Here is a 20,915-nt window from a genome sequence, read left to right as displayed (position 1 = left end):
GCGTATCACCCCCACCCACCCGCCTTGGTTTGTGTGACAGGCACAGATGGTGGCAATAAGCCCGGCTGCACTGCCACACTGCTGCCAACCTCCCAGCCTGGCCCCCACACAACCGCCGGACCCCACTGCAACCGAGCCTCGGGCGGCAATCGGTTCAGACACAACTCCCTCTGGAGCTTTCAGTCCCACTATAACAGCAGCCGCTTAATGATGTCAATGACCAGGGAAATGAAAAAAATGACATAAAATGCTGTCGAAATGTGTATTGTTCGACTCTCCAAACCTGACAATTTCAAAACTTTTTCTTAAAGGGGCAGTATTATGTGTTTTACAGCCACATAGTGCCATTTCATAGAAAAAAAATGCTGTATATATCAAACATGACTTAAAAGAAATTAGACTTCACCATGAAATTGGGCCTCCGTCTCTTTAAAAAGCTTCTACTCTTTCTGAAACTCGGACTTCAGGAAGTCATCACAACATGGCTCCTCTGTTAACCCTTTAGCAATGTTTTTACCAGTGATTCACTGAGCAGTAGCTACTGTAATGAGCTCAGCTGATGTTCCACAAGGTGTTTGCTAATTGCTGCTGGCTAGTCTGAAGGAGTTGAGTGGGGGAGTCGCAGTGGAGGGCTGCTCCGTGAGGCAAAAGCTCAGAAACTTGAAAACTGCGAAGCTTTGAAGGCAGCGCAAGTTTCACCCAGGCTTTTTGCACAGCTGAACGTTTGCCATGGGAGATTAACGGATTTGTCAAACATGCATTAATGAATTAAGGCAACACTGCAGGTTTGATTTTGATGAGGCCATAGCATTATAACATGGTGTAAAACTCATAAAGCTCCTTCTTGGACCTGTAGTTTCCAAGTTGCCTACTCAGCTCCTTCAGACTAGCCAGCAGCAAATAGCAAACACCTGGGGGAACTGTTGCATCTGCTGAACTCATTATATAGCAACCATTTCTCAGTCCAGTGCTCTGATGAATGTTTGTAAATTGTTAATGAAGGAATGTTGATACAATGACATACTGAAGGTTTTGTAAAGAGGAGGGGCTTTTTAAAGAGACAGAGGCCCAATTTCAAGCTAGTAAATTGCGATGTCAAATTTGTTTTCAGTCATGTTTGGCGTATTTATAACAGCAGAAGGTGACATGAGTTACTTGACTGATGCTATAAAATGATATTATGTGGACATATAATACCACCCCTTTAACGTCTATAAATGCCCTGGCATGTTTTTATGATGCGATCCTTACCTATCTCACAGTTGGTACCCAGGTATCCCGTGCCAGTGCAATCACATATGTACCGGTTCCAACCCTCCTTGCACAGGCCGCCGTTGCCACACGGGGCACTGCTGCAGCGCTTCTGCAGCTCGCGGGTGCAGAAGCTGCTGACGCCCAGAGCGCTCTGGATCTCCGCCAGGCGGCGGACGTCGCGGCTCTTGCCATCGATGAACAGGTCGCGGACGCAGCCGACGTATCCGTAGTTCAGGAGCGCCGTCCAGACCTCTGGCGGCAAGATGAGGTCCGACTTGGACTCGGGCAGTCCGCCCAGGTACATGTCACTGTCCAGGTCCAGGATCTCACTGCCCTCTGGGGACAGGAAGGGCATGCTGCGGCTGTTGACGGAGATGGACCCTAAAGGCGACCAACACAGACAAGGACACTAGTTAGAGTTAAGTAATGAGGGGAAAAGATCTCGTATAAGAACAAGGGAAATTAATAATCTGTTGTTTATTACTTTCTATTCTGTAAATTTAGACAAAATTTAATTTATGTGTTTTACTGTAGAACAAGCCATAAAAATGATTAACAGCCAGAGAGGCTGAAAAAGAAATAAAGTAAGATCAAGTGGGAGGAACAAGTGCGAGGGGCCAGAAGGTGGAAAAATTAGGGTCGCACAACTAAGTCAGAAGAAAGAAAAGGGAAACAGGATAGATGACAGAAGAGTGTGTGAGCACATGTGTGTGTCTAATGTCTCTATAATAGGCTAAATAGAAGAGAAGGGAAGCAGAATGCAGCAGGGAGTGGGTGAAACAAAATGCCTCCTCTCCTTCTGTGATTAACGACTCCATCTTAATTTTCTATTAAAAGCCAATTACAGCAGGAGCAGCGCTGGGATCGCATGCGCGCACATACACACCGGCGCTCCTTCACACCCTTTCTCATTATGCCGCACCATTAGGAGGAGGTATCATGTCCACAAGGTGCTTTAACGCCTACGGATCATTCATCAGACGCCACGGATTGAAGCGTACTCCTGGTCGAGTCCTCAAGACATCACAGCCATGAAAAGCTCGGATACTTTAATGTGTACCACAAGTGGTTTTGTTACTATTGTGTAGCATGGTGTAACGTAAACAGAATGTGTCAGAATTGTCTGTGAGAAACAGATTTGCCTATAATCATGATCTCCTAATCTGGTGATCAAGCTACATTTTGTCCTTAATACTTAGATGATATATGATATACTGACATCAACATCGGTATTGGCCGATGTTAGACTTATCGGTATTAGTCCGATGAGAGTAAATGTGCCGATATTAATAACCAATATTTATTTCCATCTTGTTGCTGTGTCTGTGTGTGTTTGGCATTTCCATGAACCATAGAACTGCACAAATTGAAATAGCAAAAATAAACCCACCCAAAGGAAACATGCCAATTTTGAAAAACGCAAGTTTTTAATAAATTGTTGTTTTTTTTTTGCACCAGGACGAACGAGTATGTTCTTTCAGTCATACTGAAACAGATGTATTTCAAAAACTACAATGGAAGCATTTTTTTCACCTCACACAAGTGACATGATCGAAAGCTGGATGTTACTAAACGTAAAAACCTAGAAGACGACGACAGGAAGTAGTAAGAGGATGATGGTTTTTTTATGTTTTTCAGACAATGTGTAACTTTTTACATCCGTCGCTGCCATGATTTTTAATGACTTGTCACGTGAACAACCTTAATCGTGGGATTTTAATTTGTATTCTTATTTAATGTAAACACCGCAATTACAAATTTCGCTTTTTTCACACTAGCAAAATATTGACAAGGACTTGTGCACATTTGTAAATGCAGCTGGTGATTGAAATGGAGCATGGGATGTGTGTGTGTTTATCTTAAACACAGAGACAATGGTCAGTGTGTTGTAGTTGTTTTTCCATGTTGTTAAAAAGGTAAGGAAATAATATTGATAGATATATGTTATTGACCATAACACCAATTTTAATATTAATATTAAACATATATATTAGTGTATTCCTGCCCTTATTTGTCCAATAAATTCAACAAAACATTGAAAAGTGAATTATTTGACCCCTATGATCACTTGGACAAAACAGTAAAATCACTAACATTTCATAATTTTCATGGATACTTTTCTTTAAGATTTGACAATAAATAGTATTTTTGCAGTGCATAACATATCTATGTTAAGATCAAGAAAATTCTAAAATCTGTAAAGAATTCATGAACCAAAACCATCAGAGTAAACATGTTTGGTTGCAATAATGCATAATCAAAAGCAGAACGGGTTGGGCTCCAGCATTCTCATTCCTGCTTTGAGTTAACCGTCCACAGTGTATAGCCCCTACTTGTTAACCCAGTGGGACCCTGTGTTCTTCTCTTTAGATGTTAATAATTCTTTTTTTTTTGCCATATTTTTTTGCATATTCCTGACAAATATTGTCTCCTGTCGCTGCCAATTTGTCTTTCTTTTCTTTTGTCATGCACATTGCTATTTTCAAAGCGTGTTGCTTTGAGCATTTTGTCCTAACGCTTTGATGTCTTTCTTGGACTACCTGGCCTTTTCTCTTTGAAAATGCTCATTTTTTTCTGTACTTTCTCCAAACTGCAGGCACATGTGACTGTGAGAAACTCGACAACATTAACACCCGGAACCGTGTTTTTCTATCAGTTAGCCAAAGAAATTTGGTTGTGAACCAAAATCGGCTCATTTTGAATCAACTTGATCAGGCAGGATATGTGATTGGCTACAGTACAGTGTGTGTTACAGCAACTCTTCAGTGTGGATGTTTCAGTGTATTCAAAGTACATGAGAGGAAACTGTACTTTGTACTATATGTCATGACATGGCAGCAAACTGCAGGAGAGCGAGAGAAAGCTAAACTGTCTCACTGCACATAAAAGCTGTGTAGTGCTGTGTGGAGGTAAAAATAATGATGTAAAACACATAGAGACAGTGAAAAATCACCTTAATCCTGTCTTGACATATTTTCTTAGATTAGATATTGTTGTGATGTTACCCGGTCTCTTACTGCTGATTTTTCTTTTTTTTTTTTTTTACCTCTTCTTGAAATAACTTGGGTATTCTGTCGTTTCTTAAAACAGTTGTGTATGTTAAACCTACATTTCTAGCTGCTTATCTGAATAATGTGTTTATTTATTGTTTGTTTGGGCAGTTGCTGGCCTGCTGTGCAATATATAGTACACCTTTCCACAATAAAGTCTGTTCTTTTCTATTCTAAGAGGCACAATTAGATTTGTTTTTACATCGCTTTTGTTTTTTAATTTTTATAACATTTCCAAAGCAAGAATATTCCACTATGGGACTAGCAACTGACATTTGGTCTTTCAAGCAATTTAAATGTCTCCTCTTGCATCTCTGCTACATACATTCACTGTAATCATCACATTTTCCAGCAACACTATAATAAAAAAAACAAACAAAAAAAACACAACCCCTACTCTCTGCAGCTCTGGATTATTTCTCTCCGGCTCATCCTGCTTCCTCACCTTTCCTCCCTTCCCTCTGGAAATCCACATGGCACCATTCTCCGTCATTGACCTTCTTGTTGCTGGCCTTGAGCTTTGTTTTTCCAGAGCCCATATCGATCAGCAGGTATAAATATCCGTCCAGCAGCTCCATAGCAAAGTAATCGGTCTTCAGTTCCCTCCCGGGCTTCTGCTCTTTGGGCCCCTGAGGACGTCCGTGGCTGAACAGCAGCAGTCCACTGGGCTCGGTGGTGCGGAAGTCAAAGGAGATGGAGCCCGTCTTCTTGGTGTTCCACTTTGGCAGCGAGATAAAAGCTTCGGGAGCTTCGAACGTGACGGGGTCGAGAGCCGCCACGTCCTCGCAGCGGAACACCAGGTCGCCGTGCAGCGTGATCTTAGGGTCGCGGTCGATGGCCAGCCGGGAGAGCTCCAGCTTGAAGTCGTTGTTCTTGTACACCACCTGTAGGAGAGATGGCACAGCAGGGTTTGGCATAAGAGAAGTGTGCTTACAAAAGCACACTTCTCACTTAGCCATTTTTTATATTTAAAATGGCTAATTTTAAATATAAAATCAGACATTATATATTTAAATATAACACTTGGTACTGTCTTATGAACTACAATGACCAGTTGTTGGTCTAAATACCTAATATAGTAGAAAACACTATGATACAGTATCAAACTGTACATGCATGCAGAGGCGCATGGCACTTTCTGAGCCCTCCACAGCGCCCCTGGTGGCCCCCACTTTGTAAAACACTAGCCTAGAACACGGGTTAATATTTGCAGTCACAAATTTAGCCTTTTTAGCTTAGCGTAGCTTCATTGCTTTCAGCTCCATTTTAAGCGGCATAATGCTAACTCTACTCAACTTAAAGTGAAAATTATTTAACCTCTATCGACTACAAATTGCAAATCAACAGTTTAATTAGCCCATTTTCTCTTTTATGAGAAAATGATAAAATTTATTTCACTATTTAGAGATTTTATGTGTGCAGCATTTTATGTGAGGCTGCTTTTTCTTATTATTATTATTAAACATCATAAACATCAATCTGCCAATGGGACTTGGATGGAAATTGGTCACTTGGCCATAATCTTATTTTATTTGCACATAAACGTCAATTAATATGTAATTGAAACAGATAGATTTAAATAGATTGAAACAATCAATAAAAACTATTAAAACCCTTTGAGTCCTAAGTTTCACATCTCTGCCTGGATATTTTTCCTTATTTTATTTGTACAAAGTTATTTAAATGTCCTGTAAGTAAATGTATTTCCATAACAACTGGAACTTTCAATATCTTGCAGTTATTTTTGCAATGTACCACTACTAAAAGAGAGCCCCTCAGATTAATTTCACTCGTTACGTCAGTAGTGAAATTACCGTAATAATATTGACAAGCGCAACGTCTCCTCTTTCAGAAACCATTGGAATTTTTCAGATAGCTCAAAGTGTCGCGGATTTATGGTACTGCAAATTTGGCTGTGTCGTCACCGAGCCGTTCAGTCTGGAAGGGTTAAAGACATCATTGTCAATTCATGAGGGTCACCCTAATATGTCCTTCCCTTTCTACCCAAAAGGAGAAGTGGTAATCAAGCTACGGTAACTCGGCTCAATTGAGAACACGCTCTATTTGAAATTTAGCCTCGCCTACTTTCTGATCAAATTCCAACTTTTTACCTGCTAATCTATGAAATGCATCTGTTTAGGTCTTGCCTGCTGCATAATCTCCACAAAATCAACACCATCACTAATCAGGTAGAAAGAGCAGGTTGCTTCCCTGTGATTTTGCAGCAACAAAACAACCTCCTTAACGTTGTAGCTTGGATACCGGCATTAAAAAAAATAAAACAAGAGAATGTAGAAAAGGCATTCTTCCACTCAGATGACTCTTACCGGGTTTGTGTAGGTGTGTGAGTGAGCACAAGGAGTGGAACAGGAAAAACAAAAAAGCAAAACGGAGAAATCTCAGCTTTTTTTCGCAGTGTTACCTTGAGGATGGTCTATCGAACGCTGTGTACTGTGTGCTCAACAAATGAAAACAAAGTCAAAACTAAAAACACAAGAGTTTATCTTGCCTGCAGCTGCTAATTTGTTCTGAAAACACTCGGTAAGGCGCAGAGGTTCACACACTTAAAGCGCAAACGATAAAGCTGTGTTCCATCAAAGGCATTCGGAGACCTTTGGACTTCAGGCAACATTCACGCTAGTCTGCTTTTGGTTTTCCCCCGGAGCCTTTATTTATTTTTTTTGTGCATTGTCTTGTCGTTTATTTTGTCGCTTTGTTCCCTGAGTGGCGTTTCATTGGTGCAACAAAATGGTTTGCACATTTTCTGTTTTTTGGGAGAAACGGTGAGGAGTTCATAAAGTGTTAATCGCGGATTGATGTGTGCCCCCACAAGGCCCTGACTCTCGGCATTAAAATGAATGAAGGCACGCCTTGGAAAACTCATCGGCCCCGAGTGGTCGCTCGGTGTTTGAGTTTGAGGCGAAAAGTCTTTTTTCCCAAAAAATAATTTAGCATCAGTAAACCAAACATTTATCTGACTAAGATGTCTCGTTAGAGGTTCTGTCCACCTAATGCAAGTTCTGATCGAAAAAGCCAAGAGAAACTCTTCTCCTTTTTTAGCCATTCAGCTATTTGGGGCAGTCTGGATACCCTTGGAATCTGATTGGCTACTCCCACCAGAGCTGTCAATCTTTGTGTTCATATTATACCGTATACAGATTAGAGTTTTGGCCACACTCCATGTCAGTAGATGACAGAAATGATCCATTTTGTTGTTTTACAACCGCCATTAATTTTGTGTGATTGGCTGATACTTATATGAGAAACTGCTCTTATGTTCCTTCATGAATGTCTGAAAATCATCCACAGGCTCCTTTCGCGCTGCAGTGAGGGACGGCTGGCTGATATAAATGCTCGCCAGGTCACGCCTTTACAGGCGTGGTTCACAATATTCATCCCACCTTTGAAAATTTTGAAACCGTCGTTTTTAGCAACATGTCCAACAAAAAATGTTAGTATCTGTCAAAATCGGAATTGGTAAATCAGATTTCGGAAACGGCAATCTGTCCACCCCTATACAGTATGTATATATGTAGAGCATTTCTTACTATTGCTCTCAATCCTACTTTTTTCCGCTTGTAAGAGTCTCTCTCTCCGTTTCACCTCTCTTTTTTAAACCAAAGACAGAATGTTCAGCTAGAGCAATTCAATGGTAGTTTATTCTTGAACTTCAGGCTGCTTTGATCATCTTCTCAATTGGCAGCTCCACCGCAAAGGACTGTACACCTCCTAATGTTGTCATTAGCAGAGATTAGTCCTGGTAATTAGCCACGATAACACTAAAACTGGCAGCTAATAAGGTGTGAACTTGCCTGAGATAATGTGTAAAAAAGTGTAAACATGAGTGCAGAGGAGGGAAAAGCTTTAAGACGAAGGTAAATATTTATGTGTCTCTTCAGGTTTTTATTTTAATTTCCACAAAAGACAGTCTGATAGGATTCATTTTACAGCAATGCAAAACAACCTGAAGTTCTCTCTTAGGTTTTTGATGAGCATGGTTGATGAGAGCAGCTAAACTAAAGGAACATCAGAATGAGTGATGAATAGCATTGTTCATCTCATTATTTCATTTGTGTGTTTTGCAGTTGCTCTTTTATTGGCACCAACTCTTAACTTCTGTAATTTTTTATTTTTTTTGCTTGAATTTGGTACTTATGGAAAGTGTACACAGAAAGCTGTTAAATCTAGTTTAATCAAAGTTTAGTTCATTTGCTTAGAAAGTCTGGTTCTTTTGGGGAGATGCGCAATCGAACTCTGAGGGGGATCATAAAATAAAACTCGGGTCTGCCTAAAAACATCAGCCTCGTTTCTGTTGAAATGCGGTTCAAATGCATATGTGAATGTCTATGAGCTGCTAGTGGACGAGCTCCAGTAGATTTTATAGAGCAATGAACGTGAGACTAGAAGGAACTGCAGATAAGAAGAAAGCACATCAATGTGAAAAAAAGAGGACAGAATAAAAGAGAAAAAAAAAATAGTAGGAGCGAGTGAGGGCAAAGATGAGGGCAAGCGCATTCACCCAGTGCACGGAATCAATCGAAGAAATCAATTTTTAATTTGCCCATCAGGATGGCGAAGCAGGATGTACCAAAGGCACTGCTATGGACTTAATTACACAAAACCGTCTCCCTGCGAAAAACGGAAAAGATGAGAGGCCAAGAGGAGAAGAAGGGACAGAGGCGAGCAGAGAGAAATACAGGAGGAGTGACAAGGACGCTGATGGAGAGGCTGGTGTGAAATGGGTGATAGCAAGGTCAGTGACTGGGAGAGTAATAGAGCGTCGGAGGTTTCAGGGGAGGGACAGATGGTGACACACAGAAGAAGAGTCGGTGGAAACAAGACCCAGGGAAAGAGAGAGACCTGATTTCACGCTCCACCTCTCTGGGAGGAGGGTCGAAAACACACGCGCACCGAGTACATCACACAGAGTATGATCATAGCATGTGGGGTGACTTTGAACACACACGTAGAAGCACACACACACCAACCCACCAAATAAAAAACTTCATATGATTTCAGTGTCTCTTTTGGTGCCTTTTTTTCCTCTCCTCTTGCTGTGCTCTTCCTTTGGATTTGTGCTGCCTGGGGTTTAGGGGGGGAGGTCTGGCCAACCGTATCAAAGGCATTTGACCACGGTGGCGGCATGAAAGCCTTGCCCCGGACCATAACGCCAGCGATAATCCAAGCTGTGCCACAGAAGCAGCAGCACAGGATGAAACGCACTGCGGTCTACACCCCCCGCACTCACTCGCAGGTCTCCCTCCTCACTTTCAGCAGCTACAGAACTACCTGGAGCTTCAAATCACTCTGATTGCAGGTTTTCTCAACACCTTTCTTCGTGGTTGCCTCTCTGACTCAGCTCAGATCATGGAGTCATTAGAGCTTGACTGCAACTGAATTTGTCAGGCCATGAGGCACAAATACTGGGAAAAATGAAGTGTAAGGCAGGGTTAAGGGTACGCCTTTACTTTCGGAGAATTCAGTGCTATCTGGAGCGCCGAGTCATTCTGAATGCAGGTTTTCTCAACACCTGGAAATACTTGTGTTGGTTCTTATTAAAAAACTTGGTTTCACTGGACTGAAAAAGAAATTCTCTTGGTTTAGTTTGGCGTTTATTGTAATCACGCATCTCTCAAAAAATTGGAATTGAGCACACAGAAAGAACTGGATGTTATCAGTGCTCACAAACAGGTGATTTAAAACAATGCTTTGTATTTATTTACTCAATGATTCCATTTTCTTTGCCTACAATCTCCACCTTTGATCTTGTGCAGCATATGACGTTTACTATGTACTCAAAATTATTGCTGCACAACTACAGCCTGAGACTTTCTGAATGAAAAATGTGGTCAATTAGCAACAAAGTTAGCAATACTCAAGAACGGCAAAGCTGAAACCAAGAGTGAAAGATCTGTTCCATAGAATGACTTCCTGAGGCGCAGACCACACAGGTAGCTGTGAATACCGTAACCCTGTTGACAACACTGTACTGTGTTGTGACAAATGTTGGAAATCAATTTGTTCAATTTAACGCTTTAACATTAGCTTCTGCTAAACAACATGTCGGTATAGTGCTTTAGTGCTGGTGGAGCTAATGTTTATGTTTAGTGCTTTAGCCTAACTTTTTAGTTAGCTGCGTTTAAAGTGACTGTTTTTACCCACAAGCTCAGTCACTACCCAGCGCTTGTGACCCCAGATGAGGGCAGGAACATTGATTGACTGGAAAATCAAGAGCTTCATCTTTTAGCTCAGCTCTCTCTTCACCACCAAAAACCAATACAGCATTTTCATCATTGCAGATGCTTCACAAATCTGCCTATCGATGCCCATCATTCTCCCATTTGGGAACAAGACCCCGAGACATTTAAAATCCCTCCACTTTGTACGGAACCTCTTCCAAGATGCTTTTGTATTAAACCCCCTACACTCTGATATCTTTTGGAGTCATCTGATTGTCTAATGTGTGTAATTTAATGTCAGTGTAAATCGATCTGTTTTGTGAAGGTCTCAGGGGTTTGTTAGAGAACACTGGTGAACAAAAAGCACCATGGGGACCAAAGAACTCAGCAACCGAAGGAAAGAAGGAAGACATTTTTGAAAGGAAGATATAACAAGTCTTGTGTTAAGTCTGCTTCCAAAGGGGCACCGCAAACGTGGAAAAAAAGAAATAAATGGGTTATGTACAAAAAGAGATCACAAATTCACTTCTAAGGCCAGATGTCAAATGCTGTGTGGTGGAAAACTAATACTGCAAATCACCTGTGGAGGGTGATTTGGGCATGTTTTATTTATTTCCGTAGAGACAAGGAAACTAGTCAGAGTTCATATGAGGATGGACAAAGCTGAATACGCAGCAATACTGGAGGTACTGCAGACAGAGACAGAACCACAATGGAACATTTTTGATCAAAGCATATTTGTAGACTAATCGGAAAATATTTCCAGACTCAAAACTAAAAGTTGCTGCAACAGAAGGCCCTAACAACTCCATTTCCATTTCGCTGTCTAACACCGCTTATTTGTCTTCAACTCCTGTTCTTCCTGTTTGCTATCTGTTTTCTCTCCCATTCTCTTCCTCCTCTCCCCTTCACCGTGCTCTGTCTGTACACTGACTATAAATCCTGTCTTGTCCTGATGAGAGAGAGGATAGTTAAATGCCTTGGGAGGTTTAGGACCCACAGGGGAACCTTTCGATGGCAAGTCAAATAATGAAAATGTAATTCTCAAGGCATAATTAAGTTAGAGATGGTGTGATTACTGTGTGATCCATTAAAAGTGATGGCAAAAGTAATTACTTATTCAATCAGCGAGGTTTTATGAGGATATAAGATAGTACCACGTTGCTTTGCGTCTATACAAGCCATTACATTTACAAGAGAACATCAGTTGGGGCCGTGATTGGTCTTCATGACAGCTTGTTCATCTCTGTGGTAAAACTTTGGCGGCATTAAAGACATGTTTTTTTGTATGTGAATTGAACTGAATCCTATTGGTGGACAGTATAAAACCGGAATACGGCTGCTTCCCCCGTCAGCCTGTTGTGGCGTTATTCATTTCTGCTCAAGTGTTTGGTCTATACTGGGGTTAGAAAGTGCAAGAACAACCACAGAGGGAATAAACACTTGGAAAGCAATTCAGAATGTTGTGCATCTGACACCTCCCACTCCAACATATGGGAGTTAAATCTGCCCACGCTGATGAATCTCTAGAGACTGTGTCTGTCAACACAAGGGTGCTCGCTGAAAAATGTGAGAATGACACTATTCTACGATCCAACATGTTCTCACTGCAACTGTGTTATGCTGCTATAACTACATTTTATTGTGGAACCAAACAGACGTTGGCTGGTATTGTTCGATAAAACAAAAACAGACTCACATCTTTAAGGCAGCCCATAAAGTTGTTGCTGACTGGTGATCCAGGCAGGTCTGCCGTGTTGGGGCTTCCCCCAATGTAGAAGAAGTCATCGGAGCCCAACATGGTGTAATCCTCCTGGGTGTAGCCAGTGGTGGTCAAAATACCATCTACAGAGATGGTCACCTAGTGCAGGCACCGGCCAAGAGAGACAGAAGTAGAAAGAGGGAACAATAGAGCAAGAGTAGAGAATGATAAGAGAGGAGAGAAATTAGAAGAAATGAAGGGGAGAAACAAGGAAGATGTTAGATTAAACGCCAGTGGTGGGCAGGGCTGTGTCCTAGGGTGCATTGCTCTCTTTTGGTGCTCGTCAGACTGAGGATCCTCACTGCAGAGTGCACTTGTTACAGTAAGGCTAAGCCGTGAACTCCAAGGTACTGATCATTGACGGTGCAGGAAAAAGACGAAAGAGACGGTTTGCTTCAACTGGATTCTGGACTGGTTAAAAACGGGCTAGAAAACTTAAACCGGGCAGGTATTTCTTTTAAATAAGACTAATAATATCCACTATCAACAACCAAAAGTTCAATTAGTTCAATTCAATTGGGCTTAGGACTTGAAGCTCGTTCAACTTGTTTGCAAACAACCAAAGACACGGTCTGAACATCTTCCTACTCTCTCCTGTTCTGTGTCCGTTTGGTACATTCACCATTTTACCATTTGCTAAACGTACCAAACATAAGCCATTTGATCTTTACAAGTGGCCCTGTGTTGTTTTTTTTTCTTCCCTCCAATCCCTGGCATAGACATTCTATAACATTCCTTTGCTGAACCAGTTTTCATTTCAGGCGCCATCACTAAAAATAACTCCTGTCTCATTTTAATTGCCTCCAGACTCTTCATTCTCTGCAAGGTTACACATTCGACATTGAATGTTTGATTGCAGACGGAGTCAACGGAGCCAGGTTGGAATGAGGAATCAAGAGACTCCGACGTAAGCTGAAAGTACGAGATAGTGTTAACAGACGTGCAGAAACAGGACTTACCATTTTCAAAATTCTGCTCTTTTACATTGTAGAGAACGAGACTGGGAGGCTGTGTGTTAAAGCTCAAACTCAGTCGTATAGTGTTTGAAATACTGAGTCGCTATAATCTGATATCAATAGAGCATGAGTAATCCAATGAAAAAAAGATGTTTTATCCTGGATTTCACTAAGAGGTGTGAGAGCTGCTCTGCTAGCAGCGCACACAAAGCTCAGAAGATGAGACGAAACAACTGTTCTAAATGTCACAGCAGCCTGTTCACTAATAGTTCAATAACTACCTGGGGAGTGAGAAAAATGAGATCTGGGATACACTCAAGGAAAGCGTCTCTCCTCCGCTCATCAGATAATACGGCAATCATTCCGAATAAAAACCTATTCTCTCCACATTCGGCTCATTACAATGCAGACAAAATTGCAGTACTTGACGAGAATGCAAATAAGTATAATTTAGCTAATTGTACTGCTGCTCTGCGTTGTCATTTTACATTATGACCGTATTTAGCATTAGCACCACCAAAACCAAGCCTTCAAACAAAACAGAAGCACAGCCGAATCATGTTGTCTGATTTCGGACCATATTCGGTGCTTTGTCAATTATTTATACTTTAATCATACTAAAACCGCTGGCTTCGCTGAAAGGAAAAAAGTGCTCTCATCTGATTTAATATATAATGATTTTGCGTAAATGTATAAACTCAGCACTCCCAGGAGTTATGCACGTCGATGTTTGCTTTCCATTTCCTCCTGCATCAAGCAGTGGCAGTATTACAGACATCACAACGAGAACGCCGAGAGGAATTTTCTACCGTCTATGGACAGAACGCGTCGATTTAATTGCAGTACGTTTAGCTCACTTGTGACAAATTTGACATTTTCTAGAGCAGGAGTCTTTAACCTGACTGGCTTAAAATGATAGAGAATCAACTAATGTTTTAAAGTGGCAATATTATGTTTATTTCACGTATATTGTGGCAATTTATAGCACAATCAAATACGTATGTGCTGTTTATTTGTTACAAAAATTATATATATATATATATATATATTTAAAATAACTTCTCTAACTTATTCAACTGAACTGATGGAAAATGAGGCTCTTGGGGTTCTTGACAACGCGTAAACTGTTTCTGACTGGAACAAATGAAGGCGTTCAAAGTTCTGAAGTTGGTGGCTGAAGCCAAACTATAGCAACTGCACTCCACAGATCCTGATTCCTCAGCTGAATCATCAGTTTTGATTCTTAATTCCTTTCGCCATTTTTATTTTTCCTTCGTACTTCCCTGATTAGCAGGGCAACCCATTTTTATGTCTGCTGTTGGTGAATAATAATGATTATACTAGCCAGACGCATCTGGCGTAAAGAATCTGCAGTTTGCAGAGCTGGTATGTGGGGGTTAGGGGGGTGGGGGGCGATCAGATGGGGCTTCTCAGCGGGACTGACTCACTTGTCCTATCGTCATGGTGGAAACCTCACCGGCTAGGGAGAAGAAATGTGGGGCATTATCAGGATGGTTGCAATTTTTTCCAACACATTTATTTGACTTCAAATGAGCCACACGGTCACCAAAAATAAGACGTTTTGAGAAAATATTGAACCTGGAAGGCCTTGAGACTAAAGCGTGGACTAAAAGTGCTAGGAACTGCCAGCGGAACGTTTTGTAGAAAGATGTTGATCTCAAGAGCTGGATATGATCAGAGGGATCATGAGGGAGAAACATTGACAAACTGCCAGACATCTATTAAATTCAACAACAACAACAAAAAAAAGACAATTGGAAATGATCAGTAGATTTAAAAAAAAAAGTTTTTCTTTCTATTTGTAAATCCGCTGCCTAAAAAGTTAAAAGCGTTTAAGACAGACAGATCAGTAAACATTGCCAGGAGAAATCTTATTTATGAATTGATTTACGATGTGGTCAAAGACTGGAGCAAATAAAATACTCCCCACAGTATGACAAAACTTGTCAAGGTGCCAAAACAACAGAAACCTAAAAGTATGTTATTCAAACAACTAAAAGTCACTTTTTTATTGGATCTTTACACCTGGTTTTCCTGCACAAACCTTACTGAACGTCCTGCTGACTTTAATCGTTCTTCAGGGTTTTTTACCCAGAGTCTCTTTGCAGCACAGAGAATCCCAGACCTCGCTGCTCTGTGCTGAATTGAGACTTTCCCAGATTTAAGGTCGACACAGCTTGAGACGTCAAATCACTTAAAGCTGACAAGTTCACCAAATCTCTCGCTGCTGAAAGGATTCTTTGATCAGTGGATTTCTTGAACGCGTTCCCTCCTGACAAAACATTCTTTTCAACAATATGAAAATGTAGCTAGTATGATGGATAATCTTCTCGTGAATGAAAAGAATGGAAGGATGTAATTCCCACCGTTCAGGTGGTTAGCCCTGTCATGACCGACACACACACACACACACACACACACACACACACACACACACACACACACACACAGAGTTTACTTAGCTGATTTGCACACAGTCCACTGTGCATTAGAATACTCCCACCTTCTCCACTCTGCTGATCCTCAGAGGCCCGGTGAAAAACTTATGTGCTGACTACAGCCAAATCGAAAAGAAAAGAAATGAGCAAGCACACTAATAGGAGGTCCCACGAGCACAGCCGCGACTTCACCGCTTCTATATATGGATCAGAACGAAGCCAGGTAGTTTCTGGGGCTGGAGCGAGTAGGAAGCACTAAACCTTCCTTTTGCTCCAGGAAAAAAAAAAGAAAAAAAAAGTTTAATTTTGTCTCCATTTTGACGGGTTTTTGGTTTTCTGGTAATTGACTGACTTTGATGATGTACAGAGGAAACAGGGTTTCATGAAGAAAAATTAACATTTTCAGACCGTTTAATGTCACTATTTAAATTTAAAGCCTACATTATCCTCAGAAATAACTTATTAAAAAGCTTGAAACTTTTACCAAACAAAGTCTTTCTAGTTTTATATTGGTGAATGATGATAGGTTTTATTCAACAACTGAAATCCCTGCATACAAACTAAACTTTATGAAATATACTTTTGTATAAAGGTATATTCCCAATATGCAGGTTCCAGAAAAAGGCTAAATATATGGCAATAAATCGCAAACAAAAGTGTTTAGTGCCCTAAATAAGACTTTATAGTTCGACCACAGTGTATATATATACATATAACATCAGCATATTTTGGCCAGAACTGCAAGGCATAAAATAAATGATGCATTTCTAAAAAAAAAAAAAAAAGGTTAATAAAAAAAACAAAAAATTTAAAGATGTAGCTTAAATCCAAAACCTTGTGTTAAAGGCCAGTATATATCTTGTTAAGGGTTTAATGTTTTTATGCCTTACTTTAGGACTTTTCATTAATCTTTAACACCCTGTAAAAACTGCATGGGTGGCTGCCAAGTAGGGCAGCCTGAATGGCCCAATGAGGACACTTGAAGATGGAGGCTGGCCGGCAGATCCCTCGGCTGAACATAGACTAGAACTGACTAACAGGAAACAGAAACATCAACTTCCACCTGGACAACAAGGAAGTAGGTCTGATGTGAAACCTCTGTCTGGAATTTATGCTAAATGTTTGCTGAAACCCAAAGAATCAATTGGAAGAGGGGAGACTAACTCTAACCATCAGCAGGTACAACAGTCAGTTACCATGGAGAACGAATAAGGACTGGTGGACGGATGTCATTGCTGACCAAATGTGTTCCACTGATTTCTTAGGTGGGTCTACTTTTTGTTTGGGCCTAAAGAAATGTGACTGTCCAGTTTGCTGTTGAAGGAAGACTCTGCCACCAAAATAAGTCTGTTTTATAGTTCTTATTTTTCTTGATTTTTGGAGAGTTTCTAACTACAGCAGCAAAGGCCTGGAAGATTTAGATTGCAAATCAATAATTATAATCAATACTTTTTTCTTTTTTGGCTTTATAGTTTGAAATTCTTTGTGTAATTGCTGACTAGCTTTCCCCATTGGTATTTATCTTTACTGATGAGCCTCGTGTCTTTAATGTAAGGAAATCGCTTAGCCAATTTAATCTTTAGCTACCTAGCTTAATTATTTATTTCCATAATGAAATAATTAAACTAGGGATCCCATTTGATCCCATTAATCAAATGGGATCTTCCATTTGATTAATGGACTTTCTTAACTCATGTAAAGCACTTTGAATTGCCTTGTTGCTGAAAATGTGCTATATAAATAAAATTACCTTACCTAATGTAAATGGCTTGAATTTGTAGCTCTTTTCTAGTTGTGCTAGTCACTCAAAGCACTTTACAATGCAGTCAATCACCAAAGCACACTCATTAACACACACACACATTCATACACCGATATACAGATCAGTAAGCAACCTGAGGTTAAGAGCTTGGCTCACATCAACATCAACCTCTCATCCAAAGTCACTAAGTGTGAAAAATATTCTTAAAGATCTTCACAAACAATAACAAATGTCTTTTTTCAACCTTTTCTTGAGTACTGTTCTTTCGTGCATCATATGAATGTTTTTTTCTCCCTGAATGGTTAATGATTTACTCTGTTAATAATTATGAAAAGTTGAGTCCAACTGAAACATGCTTCTTGAAATGTAATATAATCAATTGTTTTGCTCATTTGTAAACTGATTGGTCAGGTTTGTACATTTATGTTTCACATGCACTGCAGAAAAGGGTTGAAATGCTTACCTGGTAAATGGATCACTTACCCTTAAAGCGCTACATCTGCTTATTTTCATAGATCTTTAGTGAGGAGAATTGAAAACATACACATTAAGCATTCATAACCGTTCACATTTCTATAGTAACCCAAGAGTGAAGCTGTTAAAGCTTTCCATCAGAAAAACGAGTCTCATTGACTTTGATAGGTGTCTGGCAGATTGTCAAAATTTTCTAGCTAATCACAAATTATAGTTAAAGCATACCGGGAAACTAAGCTAGTACATTTCAGGGATTCTAAAAGTATTCCGGTCACGTTGTATCGGCAACAATTAGAGGGGAGGGAGGTGCCTAATGGAGGCCCAAAAGGCTTAGCAGGTTGGAGGGTGAAAGGAAACTGTTAGTACTTTTGTAAGTAAGGGAAAGTCAGACACAAAAATGGTTGTTAGTACAGTTACAACAAAGGTTTCGTTGGAACAGTTGATTAGTAACACTGATTCGGTTAATTTCATCAATGTGGTCAGTAAATGTGAGGATTCTTTAAAAGTCCTCTGCAATTTGATTGCACAAACCAGATCCAGATTTGAACTGAACATGTTATTTCATGTGGAAGGGGTTTGTTTCGCTCAAGAAGAACCAAAATTAATCCATCCAAGTTAACAGGGTGACACACAGCCCATGCACGTTAACCAAAAAAAAAAAAAAACGGATGGGAGGAAGTATGGAGGTGGAGGGAGAATTCCTCTGGACACAACACAAATGGGTTAAGGAAAAATAATAATAAAAAAAAAAAAAATTGGAAAAGCAAATCGACCATCTGGCAAGATGCAGCAGAAATGAGCTGGTAGAGACGAGGGGTGAGTGTTGGGGGGGACGGGGTTAATTTAATTTCAGGGTATCACAACACCAGACAAATGGGAAAAAAAACAGAGCTCTCATTGTTAAGGCTGTTTGTGATATTCAAAATCACAACATAAAGAAAAGAAAAGAAAACAAACCACCAAGACACGTGTACAACAGACTGACACGTGCTGGGCTACAGCAGCACTTGCGCCGTTTTAATGGCGCAAGTGCTCTAGCCAACTGTTGCATGCAAACAGATTGGAAGGTTACAATCACTGAATACTGTCAACGAAGAAGGTGGAAGTGAGACATGATGGGATCAATAGCCACGGATGAAATAAACAGGAGAGAGGTTTTTTTAAAGAATAGGGAAAATCCAGAGGGGAGATGAGATAGCCCTGCGTTTGGTAAATGGAAGAGTCGGTATTCTGATGGCATCGATCGCCGTCGTGAGTTTAGGGCTTTTCCGATCGCCTCCGCCACATTTTTACGACGGCGTTATAGGCTGTGCACTTGTATTGCTTTGTAATTTCTCTCAAAATTCAGGAGGAAATCACAAAGGCATCATCAAATATACAGGCTTCTGCCTTTTCCCTTAATTCATGTCGAGTTGGACTGGTTAAATTGAATCCTTCCGACATTTATACTCTTTTTCTTACCAGAGTAGGAAATCTGTCTCCCCTCTATATTTTTTTTCCCTGTGTCATTTTCTTTCTTTTTTTTTTTTGGTAGGGAAAGGTGTGAGGTCATAATTTGTTTTAGTAGGTTAATTTCTAAAATTAAACATAAATAATAATAATAAAACAAATAAACATAGGAAGAACAGAAATAAAAAAATAGGGGTATGGCTACCACATTTTATGGTCATATTAACTATATTAGAACAATTAATATATGTATGCATATATGTTAACCGGGATATATATATACATAAACATATATTGTCAGTCTTATCCCTATTTAAAAAGAATAAGGATGAAAAAAGGGAGAAGCCCACTATATTCATGCAAGGGATGAGGGATATAAAGTATACAAATATAAGTTAATGTTAGTGTTAGTGATGGGTAGAGCACACACAGCTTATACATATTTATGTTTTAGGGTCTGCATCAATGGGCAGGCAGCTTTATTTACAGTCATGGCCAAAAGTTTTGAGAATGATTCAAATGTTAATATTTACAAAGTCTACTGCTTCAGTTTTTATAATGGCAATTTGCATATACTCCAGAATGTTATCTGGAGTATATTCCTAATCGGAATGTGATCTGCAGCTCTCACTGGAGCGGTTCGCAGCCGAGTGTGAAGCGGCCGGGATGAGGCTCAGTGCCTCCAAATCCGAGGCCATGGTCTTGAGCCAGAAAAGGGTAGAGTGCCTTCTCCGGGTCAGGGGGGTCGTCCTGCCTCAAGTGGAAGAGTTTAAGTATCTGGGGATCTTGTTCACGAATGAGGGAAGAAGGGAGCGGGAGATCGACAGGCGGATTGGGGGAGCGTCTACTGTGAAGCGGGCGCTGTACCGGTTCGTCGTGGTGAAGAGAGAGCTGAGTCAAAAAGCGAAGCTCTCGATTTACCGGTCGATCTACGTTCCCACCCTCATCTATGGTCATGAGCTTTGGGTCATGACCAAAAGAACGAGGTCACGGGTACAAGCGGCCAAAATGGGCTTCCTCCGCAGGGTGGCTGGGCTCTCCCTTAGAGATAGGGTGAGAAGCTCGGTCATCTGGGAGGGACTCAGAGTAGAGCCGCTGCTCCTCCATGTCGAGAGGAGCCAGTTGAGGTGGCTCGGGCATCTGGTCAGAATTCCTCCTGGATGCCTCCCTGGTGAGGTGTTCCGGGCATGTCCCACCAGGAGGAGGCCTCGGGGAAGACCCAGCACACGCTGGAGGGATTACGTCTCTCGGCTGGCCTGGGAACGCCTTGGGATTCCCCCGGAGGAGCTGGAAGAAGTGGCTGGGGAGAGGGAAGTCTGGGCCTCCCTTCTGAAGCTGCTACCCCCGCGACCCGACCCCGGAAAAGCGGAAGAAAATGGATGGATGGATGTTATAAAGAGTGATCAGCTTAACAGCAATTAATTGCAAAGTCAATATTTGCCTAGAAAATGAACTTTATTCCCCAAAACACATTTAAACTTCATTGCAGCCTTAAAAGGACCAGCTAACATTGTTTCAGTGATTGCTCCATTAACAGGTGTGGGTGTTGATCAGGACAGGGCTGGAGATC

The 20,915-nt window shown here is 40.8% G+C and overlaps 1 protein-coding gene across 10 annotated transcripts in view; it reads right to left on the bottom strand.

Annotated features, from left to right (window-relative positions):
• nrxn2b (neurexin 2b) overlaps positions 1 to 20,915 on the bottom strand; it is an 811,982-nt gene that overhangs the window by 437,844 nt on the left and 353,223 nt on the right. For all 10 annotated transcript variants that reach the window (XM_081599837.1, XM_081599839.1, XM_081599838.1 and 7 more), the window contains 3 exons: positions 12,183 to 12,344; positions 4,750 to 5,188; positions 1,252 to 1,635 (listed from right to left, as the gene is read on the bottom strand). In XM_081599837.1, coding sequence (XP_081455963.1) covers positions 1,252 to 1,635; positions 4,750 to 5,188; positions 12,183 to 12,344 — 985 coding nt within the window. The remainder of the gene's footprint in view (positions 1 to 1,251; positions 1,636 to 4,749; positions 5,189 to 12,182; positions 12,345 to 20,915) is intronic.

This window comes from Poecilia reticulata, chromosome 18 (genome assembly GCF_904066995.2).
Source record: "Poecilia reticulata chromosome 18, P_reticulata-male-v2, whole genome shotgun sequence".
NCBI classification, from domain to species: domain Eukaryota; kingdom Metazoa; phylum Chordata; class Actinopteri; order Cyprinodontiformes; family Poeciliidae; genus Poecilia; species Poecilia reticulata.
This window is presented reverse-complemented; position numbering and strand designations above follow the sequence as displayed.